The following is a 27,705-nucleotide window of genomic DNA, read 5'->3' as shown; positions in this document are numbered from 1 at the left end:
ATATTATAGCATTTATGACTATCAATGAAAATCCTACAATGCAGAATCGGCAATGTTCAAAGCAGCAACTCTCCAAGAGAAACCTTTCAGTAACCTCTCCAACGCCTTCTAACTGTCCGAAGTAATGGAAAATCATTAATTTTTGCACATGCATGTGTCCGTGAAAGTAATTATGAAACAAAATGTTACACAAAATACTGAAAATGTACCCTTTACTCTTGAAACTTTTTAACTCTGTTCTTCTTTGATGACCGTTATTGCTGCGATGAATTTTAGTTTCACATGATTATTTCTGAAGCTCTGTATGTCCCATCTTTTCCTGACCCCGTTATTACTTGCTCTCAAGGCCTCCAAGATGTACTCTCTACATCTACAAAGGGTGAAATGTAGGATCTTTAGTTTTTCTTGAACATATTTAGCCTACCCTCCCAATCCAGAATATCCTTTCAAAACACTGTCCTGTTATGGATGGACTTCGGCTAAGTTAATAATACTCTATGATCCATGAGTGCAACAATTTCCAAGTCATTTGACTTTCCGAGTATAAACCATATTACCCAGTCTATTGTCTGTTCTACTTCCTTTTCTGCTCCAACTATTTTTTACCTCGAGGCCTACATCCTCCAGGAGGCAACCCTCATTTCCATTCCAAGTTACCTTTATTTTGTTCACTTGAATTATGTTGCTTGACAGATACTGCTCCTCCAATCATGAGGATTTCAGCCCACAGGTCCAGGAAGTTCTGCTGCTGGTCTGACATAAGGAGAAACTTCAGATTGTTGAACGGGTACAGTCGTTCGTGCCTAAGCAATAAAGGACAAGGCTTTGTCACTTAATAAATAATTGTTGCGAGCAAAACGTCCAACAAACCTTTTGTGAATCTCTGAACTGTGCAATCAAATACCAAATCTGTATTCTATAATGAAAATCACAAACACAATAACTTAGACATATTGAAACACTTAACGCTAGTCATTACTTCTAAGAACCAGGGGCCATATGTAGGTAATTTGTGTTTTGCGATTCTCAAATTGCGATTTTTTGGGGAATCGCAATTAGAGAATCGCAAAAAGCAATGTAGGTAGGATTAGTAAAATGTTTTGCGAATCCCACTTATTCCTTATTTGTGAATCGCAAATTGAGATTCGCAAATAAGGAATACCTTCTCACTCATTCCTATGGGCTAGAAGGCCCATATGAATGAATGGGAAGACTTTCTCAATTTGAGAATCGCAATTGAGATTGCAATTTCAGGGTTGTAAGGGTGTCAATAGGACACCCTTTTGCACCCCTGAAATTAACATGTGTGCACATGTGGCCCACATACATGCCCTAAGGCATGTATGTGGCATGTATGTGACCCACATCGCAGTTTAAAAAAGTGAATTTTTCAAAGAAATCGCAAAATACCACCAGCCTGAAGTTGGTGGTATTTTGCGATTCCTTAAGCCAAAATTTGCACAACTTGGGTGCTTCCTACATTGCATTTAAGGAATCGCAATTTGCGATTCCTTAAATGCAATATGCAAATGCATGCGATTCCTTATTTTGTTTTTGGGTTTTTGTGTGCTACAAAGCACACTGCCCTAATTGCGATCGCAAATGCTAAATTTCTGCGAATTTCAGCATTTGCGAGCGCAATTAGGCTTCCTAAATATGGCCCCAGGTGTCTAAAAATATACAATTTCACTGGAGTGGATGGGGGCTTCAGTGGAAGGAAACGTTTATTGTAAGCCTAGTTCTTCACTGAAGTTATTCACTTTGAATTCAGAAAATGTAGAATGTTTAAACCTCAAAATAAACGCAGGAAATTGTGACATAATATGAACCCTGCAAATCAGTGAAACCTTCACCCTGCGCCTTTATGAGGCTTGGAGACCGCACTGCCCCATCATGCCCAGCAGGGAGTCAGTTAAGTAGTTCATTTTTGGAGCACAAAAACAAAACACAGGGGGTGGACAGGGCTTTTGATTAAATCAGAGGGAATGCCCATACTCAAGAACTAGCCTACATAACCTTTCCTTCTTTAACGTGAAATTGTGTTGGCTATTCATAGAAGATAGAATAAAGTAACGAGCAGACGAAACTCCTGAAATTCACATTCACAAAGGGAACCTTTGATCAAACAAGTTGGGTGTTAAAGTTGATCTATTAATGTATCTATTGCCTTCTTTGATTTTTGGTTAGGCGCCTTGATGCCTTCGGGCTTAGTTGCGCGTTTATAAATCCCATTTCATATCTCTGCCCCTTAGTTATCAAAATCATAATAAATGTCAATCATTTCATATTATTTACATCTTCATATCAGTAAAACAGATAAGGTGGGAAACTTGGGCTGACAGACGGGGACCACTTCAAAATTCTAATGCTACAGAAATTTGATCTCGATTTTCATATTTAGGTGAAAGGATACTGTGTGGCTGGAAATGACAATTCTGGCTAGTATCCATATCAACATGATGCTTCTAGCAGATGTCATTTACATATCACCTATGCTAATGATACACAACTGATATTGTTCCTCTTGGACAAAACACCCAGCAGCAGAAAAAAAAAACTTGTGTATGACCAAAGTGGTCACCTGGAAGAATTCCAACTGCCTCAAATTAAACTCAGACAAGACTGAAGGGGTGATCTTCAGAAAATATGCTTTGTCATGGGAATTAGTTTGGTGGCCTACAGACCCCGGACTCACTTCCACTCCCAGCACACAAGCAAGAAACCTCTGGATTATTACCGATCATCATGTCAATTGCCATAGCCTGCTTCCATATTCTGATAATGCTAAAAAAGATATTCAAGTGGCTACCTAACACCTGGAAAACTGTCACCCAAGCCATCCTCACCAGCAGACTGGACTATGGGTACACTCTACAAGAGTATCACCAGCCAACACACGAAAAGATTTCAGACCATCCAGAACACAGCAGCCAGATGGGCTCTCAACCTCCCATCAGATCAAATGACACTCTAGAAAGTGCACAGCTGCTTCAACAGAAGCGTTACGGCATTCTAGCAGACAGGGGACTAAACAGAGTTAAATAGTCAGGTTTTGAGTTGAAGTTATAAGGCAGACAAAGATTCAACCTGCCATAGTTTGAAAGGAAGATTTTTCCATAGTTTTGCCATACGCACAGTAAAGGAACTGCCGCCATGACGGGACTTCAAGACTTTTGGGATCCGCAGGTAACTATTGTTGGATCAAATATCCCTCTTTTGAGTGTATAGAGACAGTCTATTCAACAGATAATGTGGGGCCTCGCCATGAATAGATCTGAAAGCCGTCAGAGCTTTGAAATGAATGCATTGTTCCACTGGAAGCCAAAGCAGGTGTCTCAAATGTGGAGAGATATGATGATGCCTCGGAACGCTCTTGATTAGTCTTGGCGCTGCCTTCTAAATTAACTTAAGTATGTGTATCAAATACGCAGGGAGACCAAGGTAGAGACTGTTTGAGTGGACCAGGCGGGATGTAACCAGTGAATGAAGTACTGTTTTCCGGGTCTCTTCAAGGGACTAGATCAAGAAACTTCTTTAAGGTTTTCATCTTCAGAAAACAGACAGATGAGATTTGTTTAATTTGCACCTGAAAGGAGAGTGAGAAATCAAATATAATGCCTAAATTTCTAACCGACGAGGTAGGATTAGGAGGGATGTTAAGTTCAGCAGGCCAGCAGAGGAAGGCGGCGGGGGGGTCACTTTGGTTAAAAACCCAAACTTCCATTTTGGCAGAATTAAATTCTAAACAGTTTGCATCCATCCAACCCGCTACATCCCTAAGGCAGTCTTAACAATTGTGAGAAGTTGCTTTCGGGGTATCTTTTAATGAGAAAAGCAATTGGTTATCAGTGTAAGACACTACCTTGACAACCCAAGATTTGATGAGATTCGCTGTGGAAGGGGGGAAGGGGGTAAAGATTTAAAAAAAGCGGGCTCAGAGTAAAATCGTTGGAACACCACATACCAATGGTTTTGGAGATGAAATATGCTGGTGTATATACACCTGTTGGGATCTGCTATCCAGGAAAGATTTGCCCCATAAAAGAGCCTTGCCTGATTCCCAAGATTGTTAAGTCTGCTCAACAAAATGGTATGAAAAACAGTGTCGAATGCTGCCTACAAATCAAGGAGAAACACCATAACGGGTGTGCGTTTGTCCAAATCCTCCCTGACAAACTCCAAAAGGGCTGTTTCTGTCCTAAAACCTGTCCAAAAACCTGACTTAGCCTTGTGGAGAATAGAATTGGCCTCCAAAAAAGCGGACAATTATTGATTGGTCCATTTCTCCAGAATTTTTGCAGAAGCTGGGAGGAGAAATATGGGCCTATAGTTGCTCATCACACTTGTAAGGCTTTTCTGTATAAGGCTATTTTAGCACCAGCAGACGAGATACCCGTTTCCAACACCCATGAAAATTCTCTACATAAGTGAGGCATTCCATATTTCATTAGGCGGGGGGTTAAAGTGTTGTGCAATAAGTCTGAAGATGTGTGGGGTACAGACATCCTCCGGGGAACCAGCCTTGCATTTTAATAGCTCATTCAAACAGCGTTCTTCCAAAATAGGGGCAACTGGGTAAAAGATTGGTTTGTAACAGGGCACAGCACATAGAATGATTTCAATATTCTCCACAGCAGTTGAGCAAATAGCTAAGGGATTAGATGGAGATTTAGGAAAGGAAGAGTAAAGATTTTGAACCTTCCCATCAAAAAAACACAATAGCTTTTCACAAAGTTCGGCCAAGAGGGTAATGGGAATGTTTGTCCCATTGGGTTGTACAAAGGAATTTGCTGTCTTATGTACTTCCTTTGGCAAATTTGTTGCTGCTTTGATGTTGTGAAAAATATTTTTTCATACCAATATGAGTATTTTGGGGGAACCGCCTAAGCGCTGTTTTATAGAGGGTCTTAGCATTGGAGTCATACATTTTTCTCCAATTGCGCTTACATTTTTTCCAACTCTTTTTCTCCATTCTAAGCAGTGGGAAATACCTGGGTGTGGATGGCCTCAGTCGTTTTGCCTCATACTTTAAGGGAGCAAGCCATCGATAAAGTCCCTTTAAAGCTAGCCTCACAGTCCTGCACAGCACCAGGATAACCTCACAGGTGATAATACGCAATAAAAATCCACATAACACATCCCTGCACCTAAAGCCTGCTATGTGAGTTTTTGTCCTCACAATGAGTAAGAACACAGGAATTAGAGATTACTGTTTTAAGCAGGTGGTATATGTGAGCTGACAGGAACTGTGCTAGATGTATGGAGATTGTGAGGGGGAAGGAAATGCTGTAGGTTGGCGGGGTTAGCCTTCCGTTCTTCCCCATTCTTTAGGTGAGACCGCACTGGAACGGGGGGCGGCTTGGCTATGCTTTTTTACAGCAATCCACATATTATTTTACTTAGCTGATTTTTTAATAGTATTAGTAGTAGTAGTAGTGACTTTATTCGATCAATTAATGGTCATTCACATAAAAACACAACTTCCATAAAAATATTGCAAGTAATATATAAATAGACATCGTGAAAATGTTGTGATTATATAATAAAAATAAGATAAAACATATCGTATTTGTCAACACTGAAGTATCTATAAAAATAACCTCTTTAGATCCCACAGCAAATTGGCTTGTGGGCCTTTGAGCTAGATCATCCAAGTGTATTAAGGTCAGTTTCTATATTCATTTTTGATTTAGAAAAAAAACACTCCAGAAAACAAACAAATCACAGCCATGCTACTTGTTAGTGGATAAGAATATAAGTTACTTAACTGTAGTATTGGTATCTTTCATAGATTCACATGCTTTAATCATTCCCCGTCGTCAAAGTGGGAGTCCCACGGTACATAAAAAGCATTAAGTAATGACTTTAACATTAAAGTTAATAGAGAAAAATATTCACTTTAATATCTCGTCCTAGTCATTAGGAATGGTCCAAACTCCAGCCAATCAGGCAACAGCACCCTCTAGAACACTCTTCACAGAGGCTCCAGGCTTTCAGATTTTCGAGCACAGGTGTAACATAAATCTATTAAAATTAGTAAGGGGCTCCTCTATGGGGAGGAGTGAGGGTCACATGTGAATCTATGAAGGACACCAACACTGGAGAACCACAGTTTACAGGTAACTTATTTTCTTCTCCAGTATTCGGGTATCTTTCATAGATTCACATTCTTAAATCTGAATAGAAAGCAGTTATATCATAGGTATGCATGCTGATAAAAAGGTATGCAGTATGAAATGTTTGTAATCCTGTACGTGACAAGATGAATCATGAATTCACATGCATCTTTAATATACATATATATATATATATATATATATACACATTAATAGCGAACAATGTAGTGAAATCATCTATCAATAATAACGATATCCAAACATATAGGAATGTGGGAAGTACGTAGATACGCTTGTCCCACAGCTGTATCAGCATTGCTTGTAGCTTCCAGACAGTAATGTTTAGTAAAAGTGTGTCTGCTGGACCAGGTTGCTACTCTGCAAATCTGCTGAATAGGCACACCGGCAAAGAGTGCTGTAGAATAAGAGACTGCTCCGGTAGAGTGAGCTTTCACTGTTGAAGGTAGAGGTTTGCCTGCTTCCTGGTGGCATAACTGAATCACTGTAGATATCCAACGTGCTATAGTTTGCTTAGTGACCGGATATTCCTTTCTGATTTTTCCATAAGCCACAAAAAGCTGATCAGTCTTATGGATGCTGGCTGTCTTCTGCAGGTAGAATTTTATACACCTCTTTAGATCCAGCAAAAGTTAAGATCTTTCTGCTAGTGTTTGTGAATTTGGGAAAAAAGTCTTCAATATGACTGGTTCGTTTAAGTGAAAGTCCACCAGGACTTTAGGTATAAAGGTAGGATTTGTTCTAAGTATAAGAGTCTTTAGTAAACCGAAGGTAAAGATGACAGGTAGTGAAAGCATGTATGTCCCTTACTCATCTGGCTGATGAAAGAGACATCAGAAGAGACGTTTTCTATGTAATGTATTTGAGGTCAGCCATAGGAATTGGCTCAAAAGGGCTCTTCATAAGTTGCGCCAATACAATCTTAAGATGCCAAGGCGGAGGTGGATGTCTAATTGGAGAGAACATTCTAAACAATCCTTTGAAAAATTGTTTTATAATTCTTGATGACCAAAGCGACTTTGACCCCTTATGCCGCAGAAATCTGGAAATTGCGGCAAGAAAAACCTTAATGGAAGACTGAGAGAGACCAGATTTAGCCAGCTGCAGGGAAAAAGGCAGTAACTGTTCTGGTGAAGACTGGATAGGGTGCACCTCTGAGCTTGAGCACCAAAGTCAGAATTTCTTCCACTTGAGTTTGTAAGTCTTGATAGTAAACGGCAGCAGGACAGCAGGAATGATTAGGTTGGCGAACTTATAGTGTTCAGGAGCCAAGCTGATAATCGTAGAGATGTTGGGTCCGGATGGCAGACATGGCCATAATTCCATAAGCACCTTATGGGCTCAATGTGGACGAGGATCTGTATACATGTCTGTCTTAAGGAATGTAAAATAATATGAAGAGTTGAAGCATAGATGCGCATCTGTAACCATTACTTGATTGAGTTTTTAACTAGGAATATTTTTTCTTTTAACGGAGGTAGTATTTTTGGAACATATAGGAAATGGACCAGTATATTTAGATTGTTCTTGCATTTTATGAATTATTATGCATTTGTATTTTAAGACAGAATTTTAGTACAAAATGATACTGCTATAGAGTGGAAATGTTTACTATAAGAGAGATGAATTTAGTTTACATAAGCACTTGCACTTTATCTTTGGAGTACTGTATTGGAAAAGAGTGAAATGTTTACATTGAGAAAATTATCAAAGTTTACATGAGCACAAGGACTTTTTTCTATATTATGGTTTACATAGGCACAAGCACTTTCCCAAAGGGGGTACCTTCTGTCTTTTAAGAACTTGGTATATTTTTTATTGTGTGTAAACTGCAGTGATTGATTGTTCCGTTCTGGATTTTAGTCTGAGTTTTAATTTATATTTTTTGTTGAAAATGCATAATCTGTCAAAATGAAGTACTAGTACTTTCTTATTTTCTTGCAAGAACGGATAAATTACTGGAAATGGCACTTGCCAACCAACATCGAAAGAAAGACTTCAAGTGAGAACTCTTCCAAATGCACTAGCACTTTAATTGTAGAATGTATGCACATGGTAATTTATGCCAAATTTTGAAAATGTTTTTAGAAGAATTAATATTCCCTTGTAATATACATAATCAAAATGTTAAAAAATAATAATAAAAAAAGATAGTAAAAAGAAAAATATCTTTTTATACAGAAAGTGCAACAAGAACCATTGAGATAAGGTTAAATGTCTAAGTGATTATTGTGTAGGAACACGTTAAAATATGGCAGCCATATTCCAGTTAATTGTGGTCTATATGTTAAACACGGAGTTCATTCTCTGTTTTTACAATCCCTGTGAATTGTATTTTATTTTTATTTTTTTAATAGGGATTTTACAGTGCATCATAGGAAAAAATACAGATACTAATAAATTAATCCAATCAAGAACAAGGATAATCCTACATCGGGTGTCAACAGCAGTACAATAATACAATCCATAGGTAATAAATAGCCGAATACATCTTATCTTACAATACAAAAAAAAAAAAAAACAGTTCATCAATAGGAGAGAGAGATAAAAGCAGATAATAGAATAAGAAACCAATAAGAAACTCCAATAATTAGAGCTTATTCTGCCTCCAATTAGTTACTGGGGCCCAGATCTTCCTCCCAAACTCTCTTCGTTTCGCCCCTTTTTGTTCGTACAGGCACGATTCGATATTATGGATTCCCAGAAACCTAGAAAGCCACATTTGGAAGGACGGAGCCACCACATCCTTCCACCCTGCTGAAATTAAGATCCTAAGAACGGCCACAGAGATAAAAACGAGGGCTTCTTCCTCTTTCCCCAGCTTTTGATTAAAATCAATGCCCGTAATTGCTAAGGTAGGGGATAGGACGATCTTTTTTCCTAGCAGCCCCTCCCAGAGCTTCTCAATCTCAGTCTTCACAGGGGTCAAGAGTTTACAATTACAAAACATATGCAATAAATCTGCTTGTCCAGCCCCACATCTAGGACAGGTATCGTCATCCCTCTGACCCCAAGAAAACAGTTTAGAGGGTGTGTAGTATAAATTAAAGACAGTTTTATAATGCTGGGCCCGTAAATTTGAGGCTCTAAGGATCTTTTTATTCAATAGTAGAGCCAGGTCTAAATCTACGTCGGGGTTCCCAAGTTTCCTAGACCATGCTGCTTCCATTTTCTCAACATCGTCTTGCACTTCCGAGAGAAGTATATTATACAAAGTCTTAATTTTTTTACTACCTTTAGTCAAGGCCTCCAAAAGCGGGCAGTTATCCTGAGGTAATGGTTTTGGTCTGAGTCCCCTCAAAGATCTAAGCAGTTGACCATAAACAAACCAATGATTGGAGGGGATTCCGAACCTATTTTGCAGGGCCAGAAAGCTTACAACTACATCTCCATTCATTACTTCTCCCAGAGTCTTGATGCCCAACTTCCTCCAGATTTTAAAAGTCCTATCCGCCCCTATCCTTGAAAAGAGGCTCGAGTTGTAAATCTGTAGGAAAGGATTAATCTTTGGGATGTTACACTGCTTTCGACAGGCCGACCACACCCGCCAAACACTGTCTATAACCTTATACCTGGCTTTCTTATAAAATCTACGGTCCACTTCACAGAGCATTAAGCCCATCGCCTTCCTACCTAACAGCAACTCATAAATAGAGGGGGGTTGCTGATCTTCAAAATGTACCTCGTTCGAGCATGCCTCTGTCTGAAAAAGTACCGACATTTGTGATAAAAGACAGGTCCAGTGGTACAACCTTAGATTTGGCAAAGATAGCCCACCCCTTTCTCTTGGAAGTGACAATAAATTTGTAGACCGCCTTACTTTCCCAAATTGCCAAATAAATCTAATACAGACAGATTCCAAATTTTTAATTATTTTCTCATCCAGGAGTAGCGGTATTGCCCTAAAGAGATATAGTATCTTAGGGAACATTGTCATCTTGACCGCATTAACCCTCCCGATCAATGAGAGATGCAGTCCATCCATTCTTCTCAGATCAGTTTCTATGGATTTACAAAGCGGTATATAGTTCTCCTCGACTATTTTCCCTACTGAAGCATTAATTTTCACTCCTAAATAAATTGCTGCATCAACATATCTGGAGTCGTTCTTTACTATATTTTTTGTACAAATAATTTGTGTCTTTGCCTCATTCAATAGATACCCTGAGGAAGCACCAAACTGTTTGGTGAGCTCAGACAGAACAACCATTGCCTGTTGGGGATTTGTTGAAAAAACAGCGAGATCGTCTGCGTACGCTAGGATTTTGTTTTCGAATCCATTAAAAACCACCGGACTTAGCCTTGGGCTACCCAAGATGGCTTAAATGAGGGGGTCAATGTAAAGAGAGAAGAGGATCGGAGAGCACGGGCACCCTTGGCGCGTTCCTCTCTCTATGGAGAACAGGTCAGACTTCTCCCCCATAACTGTGACTCTGGCCCTAGGCTCTAAGTACATTGCTCTAAGTGCTCTGATGGTTTTCTGTCCAAACCCTCTGCCTTCCAAGATACCCCAGAGAAACCTCCAATCCACACGGTCGAACGCCTTCTCTGCGTCGAGCAGGATCATGGCCATCTCACCTCCCGTGGCAGCATGGGCGTCAAATAAGGCTATTGCCCTGCTGGTATGATCCGTAGTGCCACGTCCGGGGACAAACCCATGCTGCCAAGGGGAAACAAGACCGCCGATAATCCTGCCCAACCTCAAAGCCCAGATCTTTGAATAAAGCTTAGTATCGGCGTTGATCAATGAGATTGGCCGGTAGGACCCCGGGTTCTCACTAGGCTTCCCCTTTTTATGAAATATCACAATGTTAGTTTCTTTCCAAGAATCCGGGATCTGCCCGGTGCATATTACTCCATTGAAGAGATCAATTAATAACGGCATAACTTCTGGTTCAATACGCTTATACACTTCTAATGGAATGCCGTCTGGGCCGGCAGCCTTCCCTGAGGCTAGCTCCTGTAGGGCAGCCTTGATCTCTTTTTCCGTGATATCCCTATCCAACTCTTCCTGAAGTGCCTTGTCCAATCGAGGTCCTATATCAGAGACATCATCCACTTGTCTCATATCCAAAACCTCTCCACGATACAATCCCTGATAAAATTTCCTGAATACCCCTAAAATCTCTTTAGCCCCTGTGAATTCCCTACCACTCTCTACTATTTTTAGGATGACATTTTTTGACTTCTCTTGACGTAATCGAAGGGCTAGGGCTCTGCCTGCATGTTCTCCCGTTTCATATCTCTTAGTTCTAGTGGCCTGATATTCCCCTATCGCCTTTCGAGTTATCAATCTCTGCAGTTCTGCCTTAATTGCTGATAGGGTATTATGACTGCTACTGCCATCGCCCCCCAGAGTGATATCCTTAATGTGCTCTTCTTCTACTTTTGCTAACCTCTTCACTAAATTCATTTCTTCAATCCTATCTTCACTTCTCAGCCTGGCTGCAATGCTAATTGTTTCACCTCTGAATGCCGCTTTAAAGGACTCCCACACTACGTTACGAGAGGAACTATATCTGTTGGCAGCGAAAAAATTATCCGTCCACCTCTTGATATGGGCTACATATCTGGTCTCTTCCAGTAGCCTCCTCTCAAAGGACCAAGTGGACCTTACCCTTTCACACCTCTCTCTTTGGTATACGATTACTAAAGGATTATGGTCGGATATTAACATTGGTAGCCTGGATATGCTGACTCTATTAATTTCAGGGGTGGAGATAAAGAAGTAGTCCAATTTAGAATATTTCTGGGCTGGATTTGAGAAATAAGTAACTCCAGAACTTTGGGGCTCCTTAGTCCCCCAGATATCCACTAATCCGAGTGAGTCCATAAGTGCATATATGGCCCTAAACACCCTAGGTTTACGCCCGGCATACTGCCCCTTATTAACCCAGTCTGCAGAGATATTAAAATCGCCACATACTAAGAGCGGTGCAGGCCAACCAGCTAGTTCAATTTCCAAATGGTTAAAGATCTCAGGGTCATCGCCGTTCGAGCCATACACTGCACACAAAGTAAAGCCCATCTCTGCTTCTGCTATAGCCCGTCTACCACAGTTATCCACCTTTGTCCTTTTCACACCTCCCGAAGATTTCCTGATCAATATAGCAACACCCCTAATTGTAGAGGATTGTGATGAGCAGGCGGACAAATCATACCCATTGATAGCCATCAGGTTCCGCTTTGACCAAGGAATATGGGTCTCCTGGAGGCATAGTACATCAATCTTATTAAATTTAACAAAATATGCCAATTTCTGTCTCTTCCGCCAATCATTTAGTCCACCCACATTCATTGTACAAATTCTAATGTCAGCCATCCTTACTTTTAATTCGATCCTCCAATTGACCATATATCTTAAGCCTTCCAAGATTCCTTAGATACCCTTTATAACCAGATAATACAACCACAAATACAATACCATTGATGCAACTTTTTCTCCCATTTTCTTTTTTCTCCCTGCCACACCCTCCCACTTCCCTCCCAATCCCAACCCCCCACCCAACCCCTCTGCAACCCAACCCCCCCTGCACCCCCCCCCCCACTTAGCGAGGCGCACAGAACTAAACTGTGCATGTGATGAAAGTGCAGCGTTTGCGGTGAGGACAGCAATATACTTCTCTTAAAACTAAACTGTGCCCGAAAGATATACAAAACGTGAGAAAGCTACAAACAGAAGCAGGGCATGTGGATCAGCTTATCCTTCAGCTAGAGGCACCCGCTATTACCAATATAATATCCCCTGTGTAAAGCCTATTTGCCCAAACTGTCCAGATACTCCTTGGCCTTAATTTCAGAAGAGAAATACAGTGTTTTCCCCTCATTGATAACTTTTAACTGCGCTGGGTTGATTAAGTAGGCTTGGAGTTTCCTGTCCTGGAAGGGTTTGATCAGCCCCCTGAGGCGCCAGCGCCTTTCCACCGTCACGTGGCAAAAATCAGGGCGGACAAAGAACGACACCCCATCACAGCTTCTCCTGGCATCAGGTCTTGCCCTCTCTGCGATTGCCTGCCGCAGGATAAAATTGCCAAGGAAAATCAGCACCGCCCTGGGTTTATCCCCTTCTTTAGCGTTCCGTCGGACTTTAAACGGGGTACGATGAACTCTTTGTAGTTCATTTGGCCAGTCCCAACCGGACAACTCGGGAAAGGCTTGCTGAAAAAGTTTAATGACGTAGGACCTGATGTCGGACCCCTCAATCCCCTCCGGAATTCCCAGGACTCTTAGGTTGTTCCTTCGGAGCCTATTCTCCATCTCCTCCAGCTTCCATTGTATGTCTGAAACCTGGGAGTACTGTGAGTCCACCTTCTCCACTGCCTTTGCCACCTCGGCTTCTGTAGCCACCACCCTCTCCTCCAAGTTTGACACTCTATCCCCCGTGGTAGCACAAGTTCTAGAGAGTTTCCGAACCACTCCTTGCATTTTTCTCATAGCGGCCTGGGATTTCTGACTGTCTTTACGCGTTTCCTCTCTGTGTGCTAAAATCTCTTGATGAATTGTCTCCAACAGAGACAGTTGTGTCTGTTCCAGCAGAGGGCTACCATGCAGTGGTAAAGTCGAGGAGTGGTCCCAGGTTAGTTCTCATCGTAGATCCCCTGCGGCATTTTGGAGTTTCAAGGCTGTAGCCGGCTGATCGTTCTCGGGGTCACTTTCTGATTCCACAAAAGAGCTACGTTCATCCTCATCTTCAGACCACTCTGCTCCACCATCCGAGACAGAATAGAAGGCTTCACTTGGAGCGCTCTCTTTCTCAATACTAGTGCCAGTCGCCCCATCAATAGCTTCATCCAGTACTGCTTCTGGGGGTATTATTATGCCAGGGGGTTTGCCACTGAGCCCCACACCAGCATTTTGGCTCCCCTTATTAAAGGTTATCAAACTTGCTGCCTCCGGATCATTTTCCAAACTTGCAGCCACAGTTAGCATCTCACTGGAAACAGTGTGCACTCCCAGTTCTTTAGGGGTTTTCTCCTTGCCCGCTTTTGTGAATAAGTCCACAATTGTAGCAGCCTGCCGAGTCTTAGGTGTCTTAGGAACACCTTGCTGCCTTTTCTTTTGCTGGGACTGGGGCTGGAGCGGACTATCCTCGCAAATGTCATTGGGGGCGGTGCTCTCATTTTCCCCCTTTAACGCTCCCTTTTTCTTCATGACATTTGCTTTGGAACCTGGGTTCTGTTTAGGAGCCATACCTCTAACCAGTAGCCGTCTCTGCAGCCGCCCAGAGCGGGTGTATGCACGTCCAACGGCGTCAGCCGCCGACAGCCACCTCTGCTGGATCCCAGAGCAGCTGTGTCCACCAACTCCCGCAGTCTCCGCTCCCGTTACTCCTCTGCTCCGCGAACTCCGCCGGCGCCGCATCAGGCTCCGCCCTCCTGTTACTGAGAAGCCTCCTCGACCAGCAACGAGCCTCTCCAGCGTCCACACCGCTCCCCGCAGAAGTATCCTTAACGAGACAGATACGGTAAAAGCCGACAGCATTATCGCGGTCAGTTTCCTTTCCCCGCTGCTTGCCGGTCCTTGCCGCACCTTGCTTCTGCTCAGACCGACATCGGGCAAAAGACATACAGCACCCTCACCGCACCTCTGCACCGGCCACTAAGCGGCCGCCATCTTGCCCCCCCTGTGAATTGTATTTTAACTGGGCAAAAATAGTGGTGAAACATCGTGAGTAAGGGAAAGTGACTCCCGAAACGCGTCAATGTAATTGTCATTTTAAATTAAATAAAAGGACTTTTCTTTGAGCCTACCTTGGAGTGCCGGATGATTTCCTATTGGAATTGGGGAAATCTCATAAACAATATATTTATATATATATACACACGCACACACACACACACATTAATAGCTAACAATGTAGTGAAATCATTTATCAATAATAATGATATCCAAACATATAGGAAGGTGGGAAGTATTGAGGTTCACCTTACTGAAAAAGACTACGTAGATACGCTTGTCCCACAGCTGTATCAGCATTGCTTGTAGCTTCCAGACAGTAATGTTTAGTAAAAGTGTGTCTGCTGGACCAGGTTGCTACTCTGCAAATCTGCTGAATAGGCACACCGGCAAAAAGTGCTGTAGAAGAAGAGATTGCTCCCGTAGAGTGAGCTTTCACTGTTGAAGGTAGAGGTTTGCCTGCTTGCTGGTGGCATAACAATCACTGTAGATATCCAACGTGCTATAGTTTGCTTAGTGACCGGATATCCCTTTCTGATTTTTCCATAAGCCACAAAAAGCTGATCAGTCTTATGGATGCTGGCTGTCTTCTGCAGGTAGAATTTTAAACACCTCTTTAGATCCGGCGAAAGTTAAGATCTTTCTGCTAGTGTTTGTGAATTTGGGAAAAAATTCTTCAATATGACTGGTTCGTTTAAGTGAAAGTCCACCAGGACTTTAGGTATAAAGGTAGTATCTGTTCTAAGTATAAGAGTCTTTAGTAAACCGAAGGTAAAGATGACAGGTAGTGAAAGCATGTATGTCCCTTACTCATCTGGCTGATGAAAGAGACAGCAGAAGAGACGTTTTCTATGTAATGTATTTGAGGTCAGCCCTAGGAATTGGCTCAAAAGGGCTCTTCATAAGTTGCGCCAATACAATGTTAAGATGCCAAGGCGGAGGTGGATGTCTAATTGGAGAGAACATTCTAAACAATCCTTTGAAAAATTGTTTTATAATTCTTGATGACCAAAGCGACTTTGACCCCTTATGCCGCAGAAATCTGGAAATTGCGGCAAGAAAAACCTTAATGGAAGACTGAAAGAGACCAGATTTAGCCAGCTGCAGGGAAAAAGGCAGTAATTGTTCTGGTGAAGACTGGATAGGGTGCACCTCTGAGCTTGAGCACCAAAGTCAGAATTTCTTCTACTTGAGTTTGTAAGTCTTGATAGCAAACGGAGCTTTGGCATTAGCGAGGACTTCCCAACAGACAGCAGGAATGATTAGGTTGGCGAACTCATAGTGTTCAGGAGCCAAGCTGATAATCGTAGAGATGTTGGGTCCGGATGGCAGACATGGCCATAATTCGTTTTCAGCAAGTTCTGTTTGCGGTTCAGACTGGTCGCAAATAGGTCTAACTTTAGTCTGCCCCACAACAGAAAGATGCAATCCAGTGTTGGTTGTTGGAGTTCCCATTCCTGCTCGAGGAATCCGCCAGGATGTTGGCCACTCCTGGAACATGTTCTGCTGTTAACGTTATTTGGTGCTGAAGATTTGTAGCCACTTACTGTCCAGCTCCTCTTCCAAGGGCCTCATTCACAAGTGGCAGTTGGGAATGAGGGGAATGCAGGAGGACAACATCCCCAGAAGCGATTTGTGCTTGCAAACTGAAGTGGACTTTTTTACAAGGAGTAGTCTCGCCAGTTTGCGGATCTTATCTTGCCTTTCCTGCAAGGCAAGGCAAAGGCCTTCGCCTAGTGAGTGACTTTTTTACAAGGAGTAGTCTCGCCATCAAAAGTCTTCAGCTCAGTCGACGAGGCTACCGTTGACAAAGCTACCTTCGACAAAGCTACAGTCGATGAGAGAGACTTGTTCCCTCGAGCCATCGACAGCTGCGGCAGCGACGAAATATCCGTTGACGATGGTTTTGACAGAAGTCCTTGTTTCTTAGTCGACAATGAAGACGATGTTGTTGTTAATGAAAAAGGTAACACCCTCACATAGACTATAGTCGACGGAGAAGATGCAGACGACATGATGAGCTTGGACGTTGATGTCATCGTCGTAGTTGGCGACAGAAGATCCCGTTGACAGCTTCGTCGACGGAGCATCTTTTTTATGTGATAGAACTGTCTCTGGAAGAGACCTGAATATCTGCTTTATTTTTTAAGGCATTTTAGAAGGCGTAGTGGGCACAGATTGACCCTTATGAGAAGTTGGTTCCTTCTTAGAAGAGGAAGGCTGGTGATCAGTTTTTAAGTTGTGGTGATGCTTCTTTAGCACCTTAGCAGACATAGGAGACACCAGCTCCGCCTCACTTACACTCTCCTTTGAAGCTGTAGTCTTGAGTGAGGAATCACCCTCCTCATCAGACAGAGGACTGTCCGGGGTTGTTAACTTCTGCAGCCACAGAAGAAGACGTCTTCCCCTATCTCTCAAGGTCTTTTGAGAGAAAGTTCAGCAAATTTTACAGTCTCTCACCTGATGATCAGGGTGAATGCAGTAGATACGCTTCTTGTGGTGTCAGGAACTGGCACACACCAGCTGTTATCATGTCTAGCGTGATTTGTCAACATTCAAAGGCCTGCTATGTAATAATGGACTTGTAATCATTGAATCTGTAATTACGTTGAATATTATACTGTTACTTACTTCTTAGGGCTGTGGTGTTTATGGTGTTTAATATAATAAGCCCATATGCACAAGTTACTACTTGTGTAACGATATATCTGCAAGAGACATTAGTTAGTAATAGATTCCTTACCTTAGAATATCCCCAGGCGTCAGACTGGATCCGGAAAGTTTTGCTAGCAGTACCCCTGCGCGTCAGTAGGTGGTGTCCTGCGGCTCCGCATCCGTCACTGGCGTGGTATGCACTGAGATGGCGTCACGGAGACTACTTAGACGCCACCCATGCGTGCTGACGTCAGTGCTGTACACAACTTTCCGTGCCAGGAACGCAGAGCCATGCAAGATACTGACCACTTGTGCATTGAAACTAGGACCCTAAAAGGGATCACCTTAACCCTAATAATCAGTTTGCAGAACGGGGAGGATGGGAGGGGCGGTAAGGAATCTATCACTAACCAATGTCTCTTACAGATATATCGGTACAGAAGTAGTAACTTGTGCATCTGAAAGAGACATGTTAGTGATAGAATCCTTACCTTAGGATAGATACCCCAGCAATACCAACCCCAGTGGTGGGTCTGCGAACAAGATTACACCAGAAAGTCACAGAGAACAGAACGGCCAAAGAAGCTGTTTCTCCGGACTTGACTGTCAAGGCAATAATGCTTGGTACACGTGTGCAGTGAGGCTTGACAAATGTCCTGCAAGGTAACGCCGCATCCCAAGGCAGTAGTAGCTGCCGTTGCCCTGTTTGAGTGGGCACGCAGGCCCACAGGAGGCTCCTTCTTAGCCAACGAGTAACAGGCTTTGATGCAAAGAACTAACGAGAGATGGTCCATTTGTGCATGGCCCGACCTTTTTTTGGCGCCCACGTAGCCAACAAAGAGCTGGTCATCCACCCGGAACTGTTGAGTGCACTTCAGATAGAACAAGAGCGTACGTTTTGGGTCCAGGCGGTGAAGCCTCTCTTCCTCTTTTGAAGGATGCGGAAAGAAGGTGGACAAAGTGATGTTCTGCCCGATGTGGAAGGGCATAACAACCTTTGGCAAGAAAGAAGGACGTGTCCTTAAAACCACCTTGTCCGGATGAACAGAAAAGAAAGGAGGTTTAGAAGAAAAACCCTGGAGCTCACTCACTCTTCTGGTAGAGGTGATAGCTACCAGGAAAGCCGTCTTTAGAGTGAGAAGACGTAAAAGTCCGTTATGAATGGGCTCAAAGGGAGCGCACATCAGATATGTCAAGACAAAGTTTAAGTCCCATTGAGGCATTATGAACGGCACTGGAGGAAACGTGTGCGTAATGCCTTTCAGGAAACAGTTAACAACCGGGGACTTAAAAATTGAAGGCTGATCAGGAAGCTGTGGAAAGGCGGAGATGGCCGAAAGATAGCCTTTGATAGTGCCCAGAGCAGAGCCCTGCTGGGCCAAAGAAAGAAGGAACAGAATGACCTCAGAAAGAGGGGCAGAAAGGGGATCCACAGCTTTAGCTGTACACCATGCCACAAACTTGTTCCACCTGCAGGCGTATACCGTTTTAGTGGAAGGACTCCTGGCTGTCAGAATGACATCACAGACTTCGGGAAAAAGGTGGAAAGCTGTCAACTGTCGCTGCTCAATATCCACCTATGGAGGTGGAGGCTGGACAGGTTCGGTTGGAGGACCGTCCCCTGCAGCTGCCACAGAAGATCCTCCCGAAGAGGCAGTCGGATTGGGGGATCGATCGCCATGTTGAGTAGCTCGGGATACCAGTATCTTCGTGCCCAATCCCGAGCCACAAGGATGACTTGGGCCCGGTCACGCGGAATCTTCTTCAGCACTCTGGGCAGAAGTGGTATAGGCGGAAAGGCGTACAACAGACCGCAACTGCACTCAGAAGAAAAGTGTCTACAAGCGAGTCCCGCCTTGGAAATTCCAATGAGCAGAATTGATGACTCTGGGCGTTCTCTGCGGTGGCGAATAGATCTAACCAAGGCTCTCCCCACTGCAGAAAGAGACCTTGCGCCACGTCCGAGTTCAGACACCATTCGTGATCCATCAAGCACCTGAGGCTGAGTCGTCCGCACTGTTGTTCAGAGAACCTGCCGGCTGCTGAACCACCAGGGTAATGCCCTGATGTTTCAGCCATGTCGGGAGGCGCAGAGCCTGCTGACAAAGGGTCCACGACCCCACCCCGCTCTGTTTGTTGTAGTACCACATGGCGGTGGTATTGTCCGTGAACACCTGCACTACACTTCCCCAGACAGAGGGAAGGAATGCCTTCAGTGCAAGTCGGATCGCCCGCAGCTCCAGAAGGTTGATATGGAGCCGGGACTCCGCCGGAGACCAGAGGCTTCTGATCTCTGCATCTTCCAAGTGGCCCCCCAAGCCCAGGAGGGACGCATCCGTCACCACTGTGTGCTCCGGTTGGGGTAGGGAGAGGGATCTGCCGTTGACCCAATCGCAGTCCGTGAGCCACCACTGCAACTGTCTCGCAGTGCCCTTCGAGATCAGGATGTGGTTGGACAGGTTACCCTGATGCTGGGCCCACTGAAAGTTCAGGTCCCACTGCAGAGCCCGCATCCGCCACCTGGCGTGATGCACCAGAAGGATGCAGGAGGCCATCAGCCCCAGAAGCCGCAGCATCAACCTGACCGAAACTCGGGATAAAGGCTAAAAGATCGGAATCACAGCCTGAATATCCCAAACCCGCTGTTCGGGAGGACAAACCCGAAACTGCGCCGAGTCCAGAACCGCTCAGATGAAGAGGAGCTTCTGAGAGGGATACAGGTGTGACTACGGCACATTGATGGAGAACCCCAGCAGGTTCAAGAGGTCGCCGTAGTCAGGAGGTGGCTGACGACTGTCTGGGGCGTGCCCACCTTTAACAACCAGTCGTCGGGATAGGGGAAGACTGACACCCCTAATCTGGGCAGATGGGCTGCGACCACCGCCATCACTTTTGTGAACACCCGAGGGGCGCTGGTAAGGCCGAAGGGGAACACGGTAAACTGAAAGTGCTCGCGGCCTACCGTGAACCGCAGGTAGCTCCGGTGGGCCGGCAGGACGGGGATGTGAAAATATGCGTGTCCTGCAAGTCCAACGCTACCATCCAGTCATCATGGTCTAGGGCAGCTAAGACCTGAGCCAAAGTCAGCATCTTGAACTTCTCCTTCCGAAAGAAGCAGTTGACGTTCCGCAGGTCCAAGATAGGGCATAGGCCCCCTTTGCCCTTCTTGGGAACCAGAAAGTAGTAGTGGGAGTAACTCCACACCGTACTTCTGGCACATGGACGCGCTCGATGGCCCCCTTGGCCAAGAGGGCCGTAACTTCCTCTTGAAGTTGCAAGTGATCCCCCGACACGCGGTGGTACTGCGGTGGCATGGCGCGAGGGGTCACCTCGAAGGGGAGGGAGTAGCCCCTTCGGACGATTTGCAGCACCCACCTGTCCGATGTGATGGAGCGCCAGAGGAGGAGGTGATGGCGAACCCTGCCCCCCACTTGCGTTGAATGGGCCTGAAAGCTCGGACTAGGAAGGCTTTGAGGCGGATGCTGAGGGGGTGGATGTGGACTGGCGTCGCCGCTGTCCCCTTGCACCGCCACGGCGGTTACCACGTCCGCCGCCGCGCTGGATGTTAATCTGCGGCCCGTGGCTGGCAGGACGTGAAGGTGCGCCCCTTCCTTGGCCACGAAAGGAGCGAAAGGCAGAAGTCTGCTGGCGCTGGCCCGACAGGCCCAAGGACTTGGCCGTAGCCCTGGAGTCCTGAAACGCTGAGAAGTGACGGCCATCAAACGGCATGTCCCTGAGGGAATTCTGGACATCAGCTGAAAAGTTGGCGGACCTCAGCCAGGTGTGGCGGCGAACCGCCACCGTCGTGGAAATCGCCCTGCCCAGCGAGTCCGTGGTATCCAGCCCACATCGGATAGAATACCGTGCTGCATCCCGCTCTTCCGCAAGTGCTTGAGCGAGTTTGACCCGAGCCTCCTCCGGGCAAGCTGGCAGCACGTCCGCGACCATGTCCCACAGGGAGTGGGTATAACGGCCCAAAAGGCAAGCGGGTTGACCGACCGCAACCCCAAACTAAGTGAGGAGAACAGCTTCTTACCGAACTGCTCATACCTTTTGGATTTCCGATCAGGTGGTGCAGTCGGGAATTCGGTCTGGGAGTTAGAGGTCTGGATAACCAGGCTCTCGGGGTGGGGTGGGTGGACAGGAAGCTAGGGTAGCCCGGGGCCTGGCGGTGGCGCCTGGCCACGTTCCGATCTACAGGTAGCGGGCCTGGACCAAGTGCCCAACAGAACATCAGTAAGGGCCTCATTAAACGGCAGTGGAGGCTCTGAAGAGCTCGCCTGCGGTTTAAGGACCTCGGTGAGGAGGTTAGTCCTCACGGCCGCAACGAGGAGCTCAAGACCCAAGCCCATGACCGCCCTGGTCAGCACCACGCTGTAAGCAGCCCCCTCCTCCGTAGCCATGGAAGGAGGGGAGACAAAGCCAGTGTTGGGCGAAGTGTCCAAACCACTGGCCTCCCCTAGATCCACTGCCCAGTCCTGAAACTACTGGCACTCTCATGCCAGAGGGTCCTCAGACCCCTCCCAGTCCCCCTCACCTCCCATCTCCTGATAGTCAGGGTCAAAGGATGGGGCCGGATCATAGAAGAATTGCTCTTCTCTCGGTGTCGAATGCGGCATCGAGCGACGCCGGATCTGGACCGAGGGAGGGACCGGGGACAACATCGTCCTGGTCTGCGCCCGTGAAGGGGTCGTAAGGTCGACCAGCGGCGACCCGGATCCGGTAGGGCCCTGCGGCGTCAGGACCGAAGTCGCCACAGCGGGACCCGACGGAGGAGAGAGAGACCTCATGGCCATGAGGAAGGGATCGATCTCCTGTCTGTGAATGGCATGGGGCCGATTGCCGGAGCTAGAGGCGCTTACGGGACCGCTCCCGTCTAGCCTTCGACGTCAAGGCCTGGCAGTCGGGGCACGACTTGTCGTCATGGTCGGCCCCAAGGCAATTCTGGCACCGGCAATGGGGGTCGGTAACCGACATCAGTCGGTTATAATCGGCACAGGGTTTGAACCCGGGCATCCCTACCGGCACCGATAGTCTTATGACTCGAAACAGGATCAAAAAGATCGAAAAAGTTAGTCAAAAAGTGACTAAGGAGTACTGCTTTTTCCGGATCTGCGCTTGCTGGCGCGAAAAAAGAAGAACTGACGTCAGCGCGCGAGGGCAGCGTCTGAGTACTCCGACGACGTCATCCCGGCGTCAACGACACCGACGATGAGCCGCAGACGACACCTACCGACGCGCAGGTGTACTGCCACGCAAAACTTTCAGGATCCAGTCTGACGCCTGGGGATATTCTAAGGTAAGGAATCTAACCCTAACCTGTTTCTTTCAGGTAATATGCATCCTGCAAGTCCAATGCTACCATCAAGTCTCCAGGGTCGAGAGCAGTCAAGACCTGAGCCAGTGTCAACATCCTGAACTTCTCCTTCCGGAGGAAACAATTGACATCCCTGAGGTCCAAGATGGGCCGCAAGCCCCCTTTTTCCTTCTTGGGAACCAGAAAGTAGTGGAAATAACAACCACGTCCCTCTTTCGGCCCAGGAACGCGCTCGATGGCCCAAGAAGGCCAACACATCCAATGCGGCGCCTCAGCCAGCAGCATGGAACCTCTTGGCGCCATGACAGGGGCCAGCGGTGCAGAATCCTGCGGCACGGGGGCCGCTGGAACTGGATCTGCTGATGGAGTCGACGGACCAGCAGGATCCTGACACGGGACCGCGGGGCCTGAAGGCGCACCGGTGGGAGCCCGAGACCTAAACAGGCGGTCCATGGCAGCAAGAAACTGTGCGGGAGTCGCCGACGGAACCAGGTAAGGTGGGTAGGCCGCGGGACTCCCAGGTTCCGAAGGGGCCCATGTCCCCCTTGTCCGCATCCGGGGACCAACGGGGGGACGTCGGAGAGCGAAAACGCTTCTTCGACTTCTTTTTATGTCGTCTCTTACCCGAATTCGAGGGTGAAGACTTGACTCCCGAGGAGTGGTGATGAGGGCTCTACGAGCGTTCACGGGAACGGCCCCTGGACCTCGAAAGGCGCGGGGACGAGTGCCGAACTTTTCCCAAACTTTCAGGATGCTGTTGACACGCGCTTAGTAACGCGGTCGGCAACACCCAAGGACAGGCTATAAATAGTTGCGCTCCCGTAACTCTGTACTTGATTTCCTTTTTGCTCAGGTTCATGCCAGAATGCTCCTCACATTCCTGTAAGTACTCTCTTAAGCATCTCACTACCAGAAGATCTTCCGCATTTCCAAGAGCCGGCTCCACCGCAGGATAAAAGAACATTCTTTGATTCAAGACAGCTAAGTCCTGTGAATACGAGACAAATGACTGGAGTATTTTAAGCCTGCATTTTTTTTCCTTTAGATTTATTTGTGTTGCTTTCTCTTGAGACTCATTTGGGTCCTTTCATCATTTGTGGCATTATTGTAAGTCATGTGTCCTGCAAGTCTACTAAGTGTATGCGTGTTTTAATCGACAAAGTATAGACATTGTAAACCAATAGGAGACATTCTTGTTTGCAGGTTTCAAAGGTATCAGTGCCTTTTGTTTCTGTAGTAACTGATGAAAATATTTAAGACTACACAGATTACGCAAAGGTGAGGTGTTACACATATTGATAAATAAGATATATTTTTTCAACAAAAACCTTCAAGTGAATGACATTTGTTCTTTGTTTTCTTGTTTCATCTTAGTTCTTTAATGCATGACAATTACTTAGTGCAATAAGGTTCTTAAGGAAGATAATCCCCCTTTTACTGATATACTGTCATCCTCAAATGGGACCCTTAAACATTTGAGCAGGTGATTATTGTTTATAACAGGGTATACGTAACATACCAAAGTTGTTTGTCCGATTTATTGCTTAGCTCATACGTTGTTTTCCTTCCAGATTAAAGAAAACTGTTCTGCACGTAAGATCCCGGCAGATCCTGGTGGCAGAATACAGCTGTGTCTCTTCTCTCTGTGTTTTGTCTCTCATCCCAGATCCCTTCTCTCTTGGAACATTTGCAAGGGCTGCTGTTTCTCTTTTCAGTAGTGCTGCGATATATTCAGAGAGGGTTGGGGCACTGTCATTGCTGATTACCTGGTTTTCAGGTGAGTGGTCAGACCATCATTACATGTCAGGATCATCTTAGTCTAAGTTTCCCACAAGAGTCACAATGCCGGAAGAGAGATTTTTTTCGAAGAAGACATGTTGATTTGAAGATGTGAAGAAATTCAGAAGACCAAAGAGAAAGTACTGAGCAGAGCTCAGGGAGACTCCCTTCTCATGAAGTGGGGTAGAAAATCTAGAGAGCCTGGAGCCTCTGTGGGGAGGGTTATAGAGGGTGCTGTCACCTGTTTGGACCATTCCTAATGACTAGGACACAATATTAAAGTGAATGTTATTCTCTATTAACTTTAATGTTAAAGCCATTACTTACTGCTTTTTATGTACCATGGGACTCCCACTTCGACGATGGGGAATGATTCAAGCAAGTGAATTTATGAAAGATACCCCAATACTGGAGAACATCTTAATGGGGCTTCTCCAACAAGTAGCTCATGAGTTACTTTTATCAATTCATGAGTGTAGGTGAGTCAAGATCAGTTTATAAAAAACGTTCTGTCTATGTCTATGAGGCTGATTGGCCTGCATTTGGAAGGACCCCCTAATCTCCTTTTATGAATATAGATATAATTTCAGCACCCTTCCAAGTCCCTGTGATGCCCTTGCCCCCGAGCAATGGCATTTAAAGCAGAGTGGAGTATAAAACCCCATATATTCGTCTCAGATCGGTAAGGATCTCCACGTATTCTATCTAACCCTTGTGCTTTTCCGGATTGCAAGGTACTGATTGCAGGCACAGCCTCTTGCCAGGTAAGACTAAATAGATCCCCTACTTCTTTCTCAAGGAAATAATGCATCCCATCCTTAGTAGTCTCATTATCCAACTCTCCACCTTCTCCAGTGTATAATTTCCGGAAATAATCTTCCTAAACATGTGGTTGAATGAAGAAGTCCTATTCCTTAACCATATCGATTGCTCCTTTAGATAGGAAATACCTGAATAACTGGCAATATATCATTCTGGACGCCACTACTAAGGTACATCAATTCTCTTCCTCCCAACTTCTCTTTGCCTCAAGCTGTGTGTGCTATAGGCTCTTCTTCTCTCTGCTATATCATTACTATTTCCTTTCTTCACAGCAGAGAGTAGCGCTGTTCTTGCTTGTCGACAATTCCCGTTGTACCAGGGCGCATCTTTACGCCTACCTAAGATGGTTTGACACTGTCTATAGAAGTAACTCTTTATGGCCGTAAGGAGGTGGGATAAACTAATCATAATTCTTGGGTCATTTTGAGCAGGATTTCCCAAAATGCGTAGAATGTTGGCTACCTCAGTTTAAATACCAGCTAGAGACATCTCATTTGAAAGCCACTGGACAAATGTGATTTATCAAATAAGGAGTCTCAACTAACCCCCTGACCAGTGCATTATGATCACTGTGATGTCTGGCTATAACAGCCATGTCATACACTTTAGGCCACAGATCCAGATCAACCATTATATAATTGATCCTTTTTTGTGTATTTGTCCTTTTGAAAGTAAAGGTTGCATCTTGATCAGAAGGCGTCCATCCGTTTCAAACACTGATCCCATGAGTGAGAGTTAAAGACAATACTCGCTGACCAACCTTTGTGCATCTCCTAAGGAGGGGGGGACCTGCACCTTTTTTATGCCTCTTGCTAACTCTTCTTCCTGAACAAGATCCTGTACAAAATCTACTGGTTTGTATGTAACATTAAAGTCCCCCGTAACTATAACGTAATCCTCCGTTCCTGAATTCTCGAGGAAGTTGGATAGCATTGATAGTGTAGTAGACTCCTTATTCTAATTGCTAAAGTTGTTATGTATGTTAATTAATCTTATTTTGGACTGCCTTTTTAGAGATATTAGATCAAGACCCAGTATGTCAGTCGATTCAATATTCAGCCTGCATAGTTTGCCAGCCACACTTGTCTTGATCCAGATAAGCAACCCACCAGCAGGTCCTCCTGCAGACGATGGTCTGGCTTGAACACTTGAAGTTGTGTACCCCACCTTGTGGATTGGTTCAGTCGCCCAGGTTTCCTGGAACAAGCATATATGACACCTGTCCACTAGCTCTGCCCAATTAGAGTTAGATGTGATCCCGACAATGTTCCAAAAGATCATTAAGTTGTTGATGAACACTTGTGATCCCCTGCATAAAGAAGACCTATGTTGCCTTATCTCTTCCTAAATCTAGATCTGGCTAAATTGTGCTTGGTGGCAAAATGAGCTTGATTGCAGGTTAGTTGGTTTGTTCTCTCTATGTGAACTATTCATCTCCGAGCAACTTATTGATTCTAAAGAAGGCATGTTCTCAGATTCGGCATTACCCATCATGAGTCAGTGTAAGCTATCAAGATCAGTGAGTGGTTGGAACCTTTTACAGGCTGCTATTTCAATGGCTCTTTAACCCAAAGAGTGTTCTGAGTTGAGGGGCCGCTAACTGGTGCGATAGTGCAAGTATATGTGAGATGTCTTTAGAAATATCCCAGTGGCATAATGCCAAACCCAAGGCCAGAACCCTGCCAGCATAACTTATCATCTGATTTAATACATTTTTCCATGAGGTCTGGAAATCTACAATTGACCACAACACAATCACCATAGGTGTGTTTGCGAGAGGATCCAACCCAACCCACTCTTCTAACAAATAAAATGTCTTGATAACTAAGATTCGTGAAATCAGTGTTATATGATAACCAGTGACAGACTATTTTTCAATTGACCCGTTGACTCATTACTGCTGTCAAAAAGGCGGGGACATTTGTTAAAATTGACACATACGGGCAGCACTCAAGGGGGAGATCCAGTCTCACCTGATTTGAGGTGGGTGTGTTCCACAATCTTCTTGATTAGATTGCCCTGGGTTAGATCTCTTGTTGCCTCTTTTTTGGGGGGTGGGGGCGATCTTGCCAGCCCCTAGGTCAGTTTTTGTTATGTTCTCCTGCTTTAAGTGAACGACCTACCATCAAACCTCCATTTTGTATCTATCCAACCCCGGTACCATGGCCCCTATTACAAGCGGTAGCTGGGGGGGGTAGACTGGGAAGAAATGCTAGACTGATTTCGGATCTGTGTGTTTACTCTAACAGCCTCCCATTCACCACCAGATATGCTATTTTTCCGTAATGCAGGCCTCTCCACGCATCTTGTATTCTAATGTTA

The 27,705-nt window shown here is 45.2% G+C and overlaps 1 protein-coding gene across 6 annotated transcripts in view; it reads right to left on the bottom strand.

Moving 5' to 3' along the window:
• TP53BP1 (tumor protein p53 binding protein 1) overlaps window positions 1–27,705 on the bottom strand; it is a 767,880-nt gene that overhangs the window by 18,524 nt on the left and 721,651 nt on the right. For all 6 annotated transcript variants that reach the window (XM_078683313.1, XM_078683315.1, XM_078683318.1 and 3 more), the window contains one exon: window positions 658–803. In XM_078683313.1, coding sequence (XP_078539439.1) covers window positions 658–803 — 146 coding nt within the window. The remainder of the gene's footprint in view (window positions 1–657; window positions 804–27,705) is intronic.

Source organism: Lissotriton helveticus, chromosome 3_1 (genome assembly GCF_964261635.1).
Source record: "Lissotriton helveticus chromosome 3_1, aLisHel1.1, whole genome shotgun sequence".
Lineage (NCBI taxonomy): Eukaryota > Metazoa > Chordata > Amphibia > Caudata > Salamandridae > Lissotriton > Lissotriton helveticus.
This window is presented reverse-complemented; position numbering and strand designations above follow the sequence as displayed.